Genomic DNA, 12,707 nt, shown 5'->3' with positions numbered 1-12,707 from the left:
AGCAAGTAGCTGCTGTTTAAATGAGAAACTGTAGTGCTGGAGGCCTCCAGTACAGCCCTCCACCTTGGGTAAATACATGTTGTGTGTACAGTACTTTGATTAGCTTAATAGGCCAACGGATGTCACTGTTGCTCTACATAACCCAAAAATGGAAAAGCAAAAGAGGTAATTAAAACAAAATAAACTTATAGCAGCGCGTTCCCAAGGGCTTACATTTAATACTCTCTAACTTGGTGTGTGCTGGTTAGATTGGACAGCTTCTTCAGGGGCTTCGTAACTGCATGTCTAACGTATCACGCTCCTAACTACAGAGATAAGGTCAGGCTAATAGCTGTGTGTAAAAAAGGAAGGCTATTACCAAGCCTACCATTACAAAGATGCAAAATGGAAATCAGAGACATCTGTGTACAGACAGAGAGGGCTTGCATAGCGGGCAGGCTATCAACTTCTGCTCTGCTCTGTACTCCATCACTTCTGCAAGTCCCACTTCTGTGGGAGGAAACACTGAGAAATTGCCCCAAAGTCTGAAAATCAGGGTAGGTTTCTGTTTGTGTTTTGCATCTTGAAAGCCTACAGTACACACTCCCTTATAATATTTGTGTGGTTGGAAGAGCAAACTGCACAGCAGCTCTGGGATTAAAAAACAGATAGAAGGTCACATTTCCCAAAACATTCAGCAATTCGGGTGTTCGCAATTTCAATGAGTTCTGTGTAATTTGGGCTGTGGATGAAAACTGGGACTTGGTCATTCGAATCTGAAGCAGCTGTTCGGACACTTTGAAAAATTTCACTCATGACTGCATGATTATTGTCTTTGAGGCTTTATCTAAAGCCAGATTTTTCCAAGCAGTTATAAGCCTCTCAGTTCCTCCCATTTTACCACTTCATTGCAACCTCTCCAAAACCTCAGCAGCAAGAAGCATTTGTTGATTAGTTTACTAGGAAGGATTCACGCTTGTGCCGCATGATGCTCGCTGCTAGGAGAAACTAGGTCACCAAAAGGCTATTTTAGTGATTGCCAGAGATGCAGCTGCCGTATTTCTAGGTCAGTGGTCACTTCTACTTTAATGACTTTATAAAGGTTTAAGAAACAAATGGAGTATTTGCTTGCATTCCTGTGTGCAAGTCAGTAGCCTAACATTTGATGAGAGGCAGCTTTCAGTTGATTCTCACTGTTTCAATGAGGGGTAATTTACACTGAATTACTACCAAAGCTCAGGAAAATTAGTAGAGAAAGACAGAGCCAGTGGAACACAGACAATATGTCCCATCCTTATGCATTTGCCCTTATAATATCTTCAAGGTGAGGAAAGATACAGATCTGCAAACTGCCCCATCAAACGCAGTACCCGGCCTCCAACTGTTTTAAGTCACAGCTGCTTGTTCGGGGCAGTCACAGAGTGAGCTGCCCGCAAGCAAAGCTGCCTTTTACCTACCCTCTGTGAGCCCACAGCCTGTGTCCTGCTGATGAAACCTTCCAAAACTTTAATCTAGCTAACATAGCCACCTTCTCAACGGCATCACAACCTCTGTGGGCTCAGTTTCATATTTATTAGACACACCGTGTCATGTTCCACATGTAACAAGCCCTCTTGCTTTGCTCTGCCTGAGTTGTTCTGCTTTATAAGCGTGGTTTTGCTGCTGCCATCTCTTCCACCCTCTCCATCAAACTCACAAAGAGGTGTGTAATCTAACTTAAGAGCAATTAAAGAGCACTGACTCTTATCACCTACTAATCCGCAATTAAATACAGCTTGCACAACTCTGATGTAAGCTCATGATGATGAGGCAGCCGCCCCTTCTGTGGCTTTTGGCAGGATCTCAGCACCACCACCGGGCCTGCTGGGTCACCGTGAAGTCACCCAAAAAGAGAGACAAAAGTTTTGAATGGTGCAAGAGAAAACAAAGAAACATATCAGGAATGCGAAGGTTCTGATCCAGTTCTAATTCTGTCAAAATGTGGGAGCTGTGATGTTAGTTGTCCCGTGTATGCATGGACCCCACCTCTGTGGCAAGGGCTCAAATCAACTGAATTTTTTTTTTCCTGAAAAGAAGAATATTGTTTAATCAATAGGGAAAGACAAGTGCTGAGGCTTGCCCAAATTTAATAGGTCTGAATGCCAAAACACATTTGGGATCTCTCAAAGTCTTGGTAAGAAGAAAAATTCAATTTCTTTCACTTGCTTTTTCACAAGTAACCACTGTGCAAACCAGTAAAACCAAAAAGGGAACCTCAACTGCAAATAATTTAGCAAAGGGAGCGCAGCACAGCTACAAGCCACATAAGTGAAAACTTCTAAGCTAGCAAAGGTGGATTCAGATCTGCAAATTATCATCACCAGGTTTGTAGGCCAAAATATGTTCTTATAAGGGTTTTGACGTGCCACTGACCAGCCACACAGAACCACTGAAACACATTACTCCAGCCTGCTCTCCAGCAGTGAACTTGGTCCGAGACATTTTCAAGATGGTAATGAAATTAATTCATTTGTTATCCTATAAGATCCCTTGGAAAAGTCTTCTTACTCCCTCTCAGAAAAGGCTGAGCTCATTTAAGTCTCTCCCAAGAACAAGAATCCTGTGGGTTGCTTATTTATAATAAACAGGAACAAGCCTGTGATAAAGTCTGTGTCATGCACTGCTGTAGCTACTGCTTATGGCCACTCTGAGGACACAGAGCTATTGCACAGAGTAATGACTCTGTCTGCTCTACCCTGTTATTAGTCCTCTCTGAGACATCTTACCAATTATTTCCTGAAATGAGAACGACACCATATGTGTAAAAGCACACTTAAATTAACCTTTACTTTTTGAACTTTCTAAACCTCCAGCCTAAAATTTTAAGTGCCTGCATTCTCTTTTGCAGTTTGATAAAATTTTGCTTCACCTGGATGAATCAAGTCACTATCTCCAAGTCAACAGGTCTAAAAAACCTTCCTCTGTGCTTATGAACATCACATATCAGTCTTGTGGTTACACGTTATTGCTGAAGTTATGCAGAACAGAATTTGTTCAGCTATTTCTCCAGACTGAGGGATGGAGAATTTGGCAAGTGCCAAATGTCACTTGCAACATGTGTATATAAGGGTTTATTTCTGCTCCTAATTAGGTAGGCATTACCTGGTGGAGCCCAGCTTGGAGGCTTTCTTCCCACCAATGCTGTCCCAGGTGGTACAACAAGGCATGGCTGGGAACAATTTCCTTCTGTTCTTCCCAGGCACCCTGAGGAAGAGCTGGCCCCGTGCTCTGAGCACCGTGGAGGTTTTCAGCATCACATGGTTGCTACTGAGCAACTATCCTTCCTGGGCTGTTCCGTCCACGGGTGGGAGGCATGAGCTCAAGACTGCCAAAAGGAAATAATAAGGATGTGGCCTGCAAAAAAAGGCCAAGGCTCAGTTCAGTGGAAGGAAACTGTTTCCTTTAGCATCAGACTCTAAGGAGCAGTTACAGGTCCTGCCACTTTATGCTGATGGATTTTTTCAGATGTTTTGCAACGGCACTTTCAGAACCTCCCCTGCCATTTCCCATCTGTTATTCAGCACTGTGGCCCGACAGCTTTGACAGAGGGACAGCTCTCTGCTGCGGCTGCCCAGGGAGCCGCTCAGCATCGCAACACCGATGCCGCGGTGCCATGATGCCAGTCGCCCTGTGCTGTCATACAATTAAACTCTTGTTAGCTTCCATCACTAAAAGAAATTGTGGTTTATTTACATTGGAAGAGGCCAAGTACAGGAATTCACACTTAACACTTAAAGTAAATTACAAAAAAGAAACACTTGAATCTCTAAGTGGTAGATAATGATTTAAATCTAGAGTTGGGTAAAACACCTAAAATCTTAGACATTTGAATAAAAATGCCTAGATTTAAGTATGTCTAAGCTGCAACTCATGACGATTTCCTTGGGATTGTCATAGGCATTAAGTATTTCTGAAAAGTCAAGCCAGTTATATTTTAATTCCCAAACTCTTGGACCTCAGAGCAAGTAATCACTTGAACAGTGATGTCTTCGGGAACCACATAGTAATTCCAGACTAGGTGACAACAGAGCTCTGAAAGAGCGACCACTTAACAGCTGATCAGCAGCCACTGAAAACGAGCCCGTGCCCTCAATCCGCTCCCAAGAAGCAAGAGTCCACCCTACAAAATACCTCAGAGCAATTTGCACTAACTATGGTGACACTGGCCAGTAGAGTGCCCTTGCAGAAAAGAAAGGTGTCCTGTAATTTTATAAGGTCAAGATTAAAATATAAGCGACGCTGTTGCTATAATGCAAGGCTGTCCCACACATGGTGTTGTTAGGTCCTTACTCCTGTTGGGCAAATGTACTCGGTGCCACCACGGTCATTTCTGCATCTGTGAAAGGGCAAAGCAGATTATTTTCTAGAATCAAAACCGGAAGATTTAAAGTTCAGTGTTGGGTCTGGAAAATAGACCTCTCTGCAGTTTCCACTACTTCAACTAACTACTGAATCTCACACTCAGTCCCTGAATAAACAGACCAAGGGAAAAGGAGCAGATATTATGCATTTCATATGACTGCTGATCAAACACGCAAGCCAAGTGAACACAGGACATGTCTGAATGACACAGTGCCCACCTGCAACTAAGCTCCCAGTGTGATACGATGCTATTCTGATCAAACTGCCATCATCTATAACAATACATTCAACAACAAAAAATTACATTGTCACAATACGGAGACTCTATAGAGTCTCTGCGTGGACTGAGCATGAGAGAAATGAAGAAAGCAAACCAGCCCATTGACAGCACCATTCACGAGCTGCTGCTAGTGGGCCTGGGGGAAGCTGGAACTGCTTCACAGAAAAGTGCCATTTCCTATGCACAGCTGGTTGTGTCAGCATAACAGATTCAACTGTGTTGACCTACACAGGTTCATGCTTAAAAGAAGAAGAAAATGACAAAAAGCAGAATGAGAGGTGACAGCAAAATTCAGCACCCCAGCTCACCATGTCTCTGAGCGTCCAATCCCTCACAAGACAAGACAGACCAAACAAGTAGCAGTGAATTGCCTTCAACTGTCACCAAAGGGAGCAAAAGTTTTCACGACAGACGAGACAGCCACAGCAAGAGGCCTGCCAGGGAACGCTTCACAAAAGAACCGGTGTGCCCGAGTGGGGTGTAAGAGGCCAAATCATCTAAGCCGTGAAGCTGGGGTACGCACCGTCGCGATGCGGTCCAGAAGGCCAGGATCTTCTTAAGCGCATGCAGATTTGACTGCATGGTGAGCTCTGCCAGGAGGCTGTTGTCAGCAAGGAGGGTAAAGTACCTTCACCATCAGCGCTGCAGGTTGTGACGAGGAAGGTGAGGCAGCGCATGGGAAGGCAGGCCAGGGGCAGGGAGAGGGAAGGAGCCAGCCTTGCTCACCCTTTTAACTGGCAGGCAGTAATAATGACAGAGCTCCACTCGCCAGCAGTCAGCCAGCCATAGCTTGTTATATGTTCCCATTGCAGTAATTGCCATTGCTGCAGGCACTGAGCTGAAGAGACAAGAGTAAAGGAGAGCAAGGTGACTAAAACGGGGAAGGAAAAGCAGAAGGGATGCAAGGGGGAGAAGCTGACTTGTTTGCTACCCCTCAGAAAAGCACTGCCATCCACTACGAAGCTAACGGCAGGCCCCCGTGTTTTAGTGATCCTGAGCTGCCAAAGCTCAAACAGGTCAGTGCTGCCTCACAGACTTGCACGCAAAGGAGAGACGATTTATCCCAGCCCCATACTGACACTTTCTTCAGAGCCTGAAATGTTCCTACAAATAACTCTGAAAGCGCCTGTTTCAGTTTCACAGTGGAGTCACGGCTCCTTGGGAAATGATGATAAAAAGAAGCAGAGGGAATACCAGCAGTTCTCACATCTTTTCTGGTTTTGATCAGTTACCCTGTGTGATCTCCAATACTCACGAAGAGAGATTGGAAACAAATTTTACTGCTAGTTTCACAGCCACACCTACAGGGTGCTCTCAGCCCAGCCCTTACGTTGAGAACTAAAGGCCACAGTTGGGCAATAGCCTGGTCTTTCCTGGCTCAGATAATGCCTCTTCAGATATTGCCTTTTCTCCTCCAGCAATGAGAACCAGTTCTGGGAAAGACCTTTGCTTCCCTGTATGGGGCGATACTGCAGGGCTGATGACTGGGGAAAACCTGTTGCCACACTGGTCCTTCTCCTCTCTCTCTGCTGCTGCTTCTCACCTGCCCGGGAGGGGAAGAGAAGGAGATGAAAAAGGCAGGGACCAGTATGATGAAATTAATAAGGGAACCCAAAATGAAGTGACAGAGAAACCACAGAGCAAAAGAAACCCAGAGAAAGGCAGACAAGGGAATCCTTATGAGAAAAGGTCACCTGACTGAATCACACATGGTAACCTTCCTGTGCATATTTTGTGCCATCCTATCAAATTAAATCATTAGTTTTCTCTTAGAGGGTACTACAAAACATTTATGAGAAATATTTAATTCCATATTATATTCTGAAAGATAGTGGCTCAGCTGGGTCGACCACGTACCCATCCACATTAAGTTAAATGAGATTTTCCTGTAAGATAAGGGCATTTTTGCTCCACTCCCCCTCTTTCAGACCCCGAAGTAAACAAGAATTATTTGACCTGCCATATAGATAGGGAAGCTGAAGCACTGCTAAATTTATAGATAAAGATCTTTAAAAAGCAGGTGCCTAAATTCACGGCCCAAGATTCAAAAGCACAGAGCTGTCTGCAGACCCCCGCTGACTTCAAAAGAGTTCTGCTCAGCCATTCACACAGTTTTGGAAAAGAAGGAAAAAGATAAGCATCCCTTCAGATTGAAAGCTTGGCCCGTAGCTCGGGGTTGGGGTGGGAAACAGGGTTGAGCAAACTGAAGGCACAAGCACATTACAGGCTCGGCGTGGGAGCTCACTGTAATCCACCAGTTTACTGCAATCCGCTCTGCTTGCTCTGGAGGGAACATGCTCATTTTCCCAAGTGAGCTCCGCTCTGCCCTCTCCCTGTCCTCGTACAGTGTGTATTTGCTAAATTTATGGTTATTTTCCCCTTCCCATGCACGGGGTCTACGTCTTCTCACTGTATCAGTAACTGGAGATCAGGCTACCTCGAGCTTCATTAACGATGTGCTGAAATTCAGAATGTTTTCTTTAAAGAGTACACAAGCAGCAGGGCAGTGCTCTCCTTTGATCTTCAACCTGCTCACCCCGCTTCCTGCCCTGCTCCTTCCCTGATCGCTGATGATATTGAACTCCTCCAGATGCCCCAAGGAATATGCCACCATAAAACAGAAGGACCAGAAGCAAGGAAAGTACCAATAATCTCACTCCAAAACCAATATATTCACTCACCATCTCTAATTACAGACAGCCAGGACAGATGCACGAGCCTTGTGCTGGAGACAGGAATGTTTTTAATTACATTTGGTCACTAGACTGCCGGGTAGCCAATTGCTCTGCCAAATTATCCAAGTATGGTTCCTCCCTCCTCACTATACATCTCTGAAGCTCTTAGTGATGAAAGCAGCTACACCCTGGATTAAAGATCACCGTGGATGCCAACCACGTCCTTGCTAACACTTCACAAGATGGCTTGCTGGATGAGCTCTCCTCAAACACTGCCGGCGTTAAGAGATTTTGCCTTAGAATTTGTCTTGATTGGATTAACATCATCTGCCCACACACTTCTGAGACACCACAGGGGCTCTGTGTAACACTGGAATTAAACAGTAAGACACAACAGGGCAGAAATGGCTGGGTATTCATTCACATCTCATATGTCAAATATAAACCCTTGCCAGTGGTACTCCCGAAAGGGTAATGAAGTGTCCTTTAATTCTTGCTCCATGCGGTCAGAATTTGCAAGCACCCATAAAACGTGGGAGGAAAAGCAGGATCTGTCTCTGCCACTGGCTTCAGTTCAGGTAAGTGGGCAGGGTGATGCTAATATGGGGCATTTCTGAGAACATGCCATGCCTCAAAGTTCATCGAGCCATTATTGCTATTATAGTAGAGAAACCCTTATGACGTCAAGTAAGATGCAGTTGCAAAAGTAACCACGATGCTGAAAGTAAAGTGTGGATCTTGATACACATGACATGACAAGGAAATTCATTGTGTGACTCGAAGGAATTAAATAAAGCCAGTTAACAATGACTGAAGCAAAAGCTCTCCAACCACAGGGAAGGTGGCAGAACATTTTAAGGCAATGTAAACTTCCTTTTATTGCAACATAAAAGCTGCATTTAGCTTTTTAATCTGAATTATTATGCCTGCAGAAAATACGGTCAGGGTCTGATTCAGACGCTTCTCATGGTAAGAAAAAGAGATCATGACCTCTTATTAATGCTGTGACATCTCTTTCAGAAGCATGTCCTACTTAGGCAAATACATCAGTGAGCACCTTTATCAGAGTTTTACACCCAGCTGAAACCTTTCTATTGCTTAACAGATAAAGCACAGGTTATTATAAATACTGACAGCATTCGAGTTACTCGACCAAACAGAAGACATGGATTGTCCAGAAACACTGGCTAACTATGAAAGAAAGTTGCGTTAATTAAAAAAACTTCCAGCCACCCCCTTATTTTTCATCCGAAAGCAAAAGGATTCTGAATACAGGACAGACCACTGCCTGCAGACTGACAGCCAGCAGGTCTTGGGTGACCAGCTTGTATCCAGCTGGGCATAAGTCCCTCAGAAACGCCTTTCACCTCGGCCACTGGGTTTTCACTTACATAGGACTCACTGCAGAAACAGCTCCTCTTGGAGGATTTCACCAAAGATGCTGACTCAATGGCTTGATGAACAGAGAACTTCAAGGGAAACGCAAATCATGCAATTTATGATAGTTGAGAACCTCCATATTTCTAAAGAAAAGAAGGACATACTTACAACACAACTTTTCACCCGGTAATCCTACATGCAAAGTAGCTTACTCTTGTCCAGCACTCAGGATCTCTGTGTAGATAAGTCCCATTTCTGATTTTGATGCAGCACAGAACAGGAGCATGATCTTTCTTATCAACCTCCTCCGACACCCTGTCACCCTGAACATGGAAAGAACTATCAGCTTCTACTTTTGAACCCTAATTTGGGAGGGTGCTTGAAGCCGGCACTGGCTGTTGAGCACGTCCCCACATTCTGTGCACATGCTTAATTTGCAGCATGATCTGCAGACCACGATAATAAGATGCACACACAGGCTTGGTGCAGTGGAGAGGCTTACATGCTTTCCTGAATGCCGGCGTCTGAGGTGTCTGTCTGTCTGACTGAAAAGTACTGCCACCCAACTTTCTTTGTACAGGGATCCACGCAGCAAACTGGGTTCGGCAGCCTCGCAAATCATAACCAGATGGAAAACTGCGTTTTAACTCCTGAAAGAAAATCAAGTGTTTGCTGTTCCCATCCAACATTCTACCTCCTTCCATCAGTGGCACAGTAAAAACCTGATTCTTTGGAGGCAAAATGATTTCTGAAAGGAGGGCATCTCAGTGACAAGCAACTTGTTACTTCCAAAGATCAAAACCAGAGTTTTCTTTAGTCATTCGATCTCACATAAAACTTTCTCCTGTAGAACTGTCTACCTGGATGATGTATTTTGTTTAGAACAGTGGTACTAATAGATCTCTGCAAGCTCCTTCACCTCTTGGAGGGGCTTAATAATGAAATGTGAAGCTTCACGGTGTGACATCAAGTAAATTCTTCACAAGTTCACTGGATATCACAGTGTAAACCTCCTGAAGATTTCTTTGGTGGCTTTCTTCAGTCTGCCTTACTGCCATTGTGATAAAATTTATGCAGGAAAAGCTTCCAAGTTACCTGTCACAGCCAAGTTTTTTTACATTTAAAGTAATTTTTGGAGAAAATGAAGGCAACTTGGCATTCATCGCTTTTAAGACGCAACACAAGAAAGCACTTCGGTTAACCTGAACTGCATGCCCAAGAGCCTTGCTTAAAGCAGGCCCATGATTCCTTCTGCAAGTATTCATACGTAACCGATGTTGCATTAAAACCCTCCCTGTTAATTTGCCATAATATTAGCTATGAACCTTCCTGTTTCCTGACAGCAGAGATGCTGCAGAGCAACCTTCAGCCCCGCTGGTGGGAGCTGCCAATGTGCTGGTAAGGTTCACGAAAGGCAAAGTCAACGTGTATGATGGGGGCCTGGCTCCTAAATGATTCTGTTCCTAAGTTTTCAAGAAGAAATGAAACTTCAAGCTAAAAAGTAAATGCTCTCTTTTGAGCAGAAAACGATTATTTTAACGAAGAAAGTCAGTGCCATCCAACCACTGTCATGGGACTGGGAAAGGACACCACACTGTCATGTGAAGATTGCTATTCCGTTACCAGGTTTGGTCAGGCAGCAGCTCTCATGATGGTCTACCTCTTCTCTCCAGGCAGATAAACTGTGGTGAAATGTGTGACACAACATCCCCTGAAACCCAGGCTTCTAAAGAGAGTGGAAGAGCGAGTCATCTAGAATGGAAATATTTTGGCTTTTAGTCTCCAAATTTCCACGTCTTTTTTTTTATTATTATTATTTTTTTTTCCCCCCCTTCCTAAAGGGTTGAGGAGACAGTTTTTACTAGATCTGTCATAGAGATTCAGCCATGGTGTCTTGCTTGTTTTGCTGGTGGGGCTGTGGACAGCCAGACCCACTAATGTAACTACTGATTTACTGTTGGTTATAGATAAATGTTGTTTACAAGAATAAAAATGTGAAAATGGAAGTTCTCAGAGCCTCGTCAAGGAAAACAGCCCACCTCCAAGTCTGAGGGTTTTCAGAACTAGGGCTTTGGTTCAGTTCCAGCATTTTATTTAAGCTGCTAAGGAGGTGTTGTTGTTTGGTTTTGGTTTTGTTTTTTTAAAAAAAAAGTTTGGACCTGTGACTGAATATTCCTAAAGTTCAAAACTGAGGCTTTTTCATTTCTAGCAGAAGTGACGCTGGTCTTGTGAGCTGGGAGCAGAAATGCAGCATGTCATCACTGAAGCCAACACATCGACACTAGCAGAAGATCTTTCTGCACAAGAAATGTAGCAAAAACTAGATAAAATGACTGCGAGTATTTGGAGTGGCCTGGATCTCCATTTGCAAAGGCCAGACATTCAAGGCCTTACTATTCCCTAGCATATACTTTAACAAGGGAAATACACATGCAGTGCACACAATTATTTCTCATTTACTCCAGAATAAATGAGAACAGAATCAGACTCCAAAATAATTGCTTGAGAACTGTTAGTGAACTTTCTCTGTAAAGCCTTGAGCCACCCATCATGCATACAGTATTAATTTTAACAGGATAAATAATGCAGAGCAAAGTAAGAAAAAATCCTGTGCAGTCAAGCCACAACGTTCCAGAGCTATTTACTGGGTGGGTTTTTTTGTCATTTTATAGGTTTTTTAACAGTTGTAAACACTCTCCTGCTTGATTCATTAGTTTGGTCTCCAGTGAATAACTGGAGGTTTTTACAAGTCTAGCAAACAGTCCACTAATATTATTCTAACCCAAGCTATAATAGTAGTGATCTGTGACAGTTTGATAGCTGCTATATATACGGAGCTGGGGCTTGAATTTTTTTCCTTTCCTCTTTTTTTTTTTGTTCCTTCTGGTGAGAGTGGGGGAAGGCAGCAACAACCACTCTTGCAACGTGCCGATTTGTTCTGCTGGTGTCTCTCACCCTCCAGCTTGTGAGATGTACTTTTCAGCATACACTACAAAAATAATCAAAACGATCCTGCAGCGTCAAAGGTGCGGGCAGCGACTTTCTGACACTTTTCAGGAATTGCCATCACTGGGAATTCTCATGCCCCACCACCCACCCTGAGTAACCTTCATAACAAAACAGGGTTGAATGCCTTCAGAAATGATTCAGGTCAGAGCAAATGTTGCTCATGTTTTATCACCCGGGAAACTCAGAAACTTTCCAAGAATGAAGTTATGGGAGCCGGGCAAGCCAGGGAGCTCTAATGTACTGTCTCTCGCAGACAACAAGGCCTCAGTGTCAAAGCAACAAGACCAAGGGCAGAGAGAGCGGAGAAGAAAGCCGCCCTGAGAACCTGCAAGGACACTGGTTACAAACAGGTGGCTGAATGCTAAAGAAAGAGACACAGAGAGAACAAGCAGCAAGACACGGGCATGAATGGAATATATTTTACAGCCTAGCATGAGGAATTTAAGGAATTAAGACAGTTCTTTTTTGTTTCCTAGCTTAGAAGAAATATTCAGGCTTTAATTATCACTCGTCGTGTTGATGGAACATAAATCCCCAAGAATCCCTTCTGGGCCACTCCGCAGTCTTTGACTTACCTGACACCCAGAAAGAATTTGATTTTGTGCCTGACATTCCTGTCAGCAAGTAAGAGAAACTGGTGTTAGAGGTTTTAGCCTCCTTTGTTGATCTCCGCTTGCACAGTTTGAGGACTTCAGGCAGATTGGCATTAAACAAAAAAGCCCAGTGTGCTTTTGCCCTAAATTCCAGGGTGCTACTCTGTGAGAGGAGTGCCAGCAGTCAGCTCTCTCCCTTCCTCCAGCACACAGCCGCTCTATCCAAGGGCTTGATCCTGCAAGGCTGTGCGTGCTGTCCCCACACCAGCACGGGGGGTAATCCAGGTCACTGCAGTGGAACTACTCACGTTCTTTTAAAGCTGGCCATGATCTTAAAAGCTCTGCTGGATCAAACCAGAATATTTGGCAGCGTACAGGACTGAGTCACTC

At 44.1% G+C, this 12,707-nt stretch overlaps 1 protein-coding gene across 5 annotated transcripts in view; it reads right to left on the bottom strand.

Moving 5' to 3' along the window:
• Nucleotides 1–12,707, bottom strand: part of SHROOM3 (shroom family member 3) — a 163,143-nt gene that overhangs the window by 62,364 nt on the left and 88,072 nt on the right. The window contains exon 1 of one of the 5 annotated variants that reach the window (XM_032992443.2): nucleotides 5,184–5,313. The exons of 3 other annotated variants lie outside the window; for them this stretch is intronic. In XM_032992443.2, coding sequence (XP_032848334.2) covers nucleotides 5,184–5,242 — 59 coding nt within the window. In that variant the 5' untranslated portion in view covers nucleotides 5,243–5,313. Of the gene's footprint in view, nucleotides 1–4,968; nucleotides 5,008–5,183; nucleotides 5,314–12,707 lie in introns of those variants that run through there. One more of the 5 variants, XM_032992482.2, reaches the window with a different exon arrangement.

The sequence above is a fragment of the Tyto alba genome, unplaced genomic scaffold (assembly GCF_018691265.1).
Source record: "Tyto alba isolate M040663 unplaced genomic scaffold, T.alba_DEE_v4.0 Super-Scaffold_23, whole genome shotgun sequence".
Lineage (NCBI taxonomy): Eukaryota > Metazoa > Chordata > Aves > Strigiformes > Tytonidae > Tyto > Tyto alba.
This window is presented reverse-complemented; position numbering and strand designations above follow the sequence as displayed.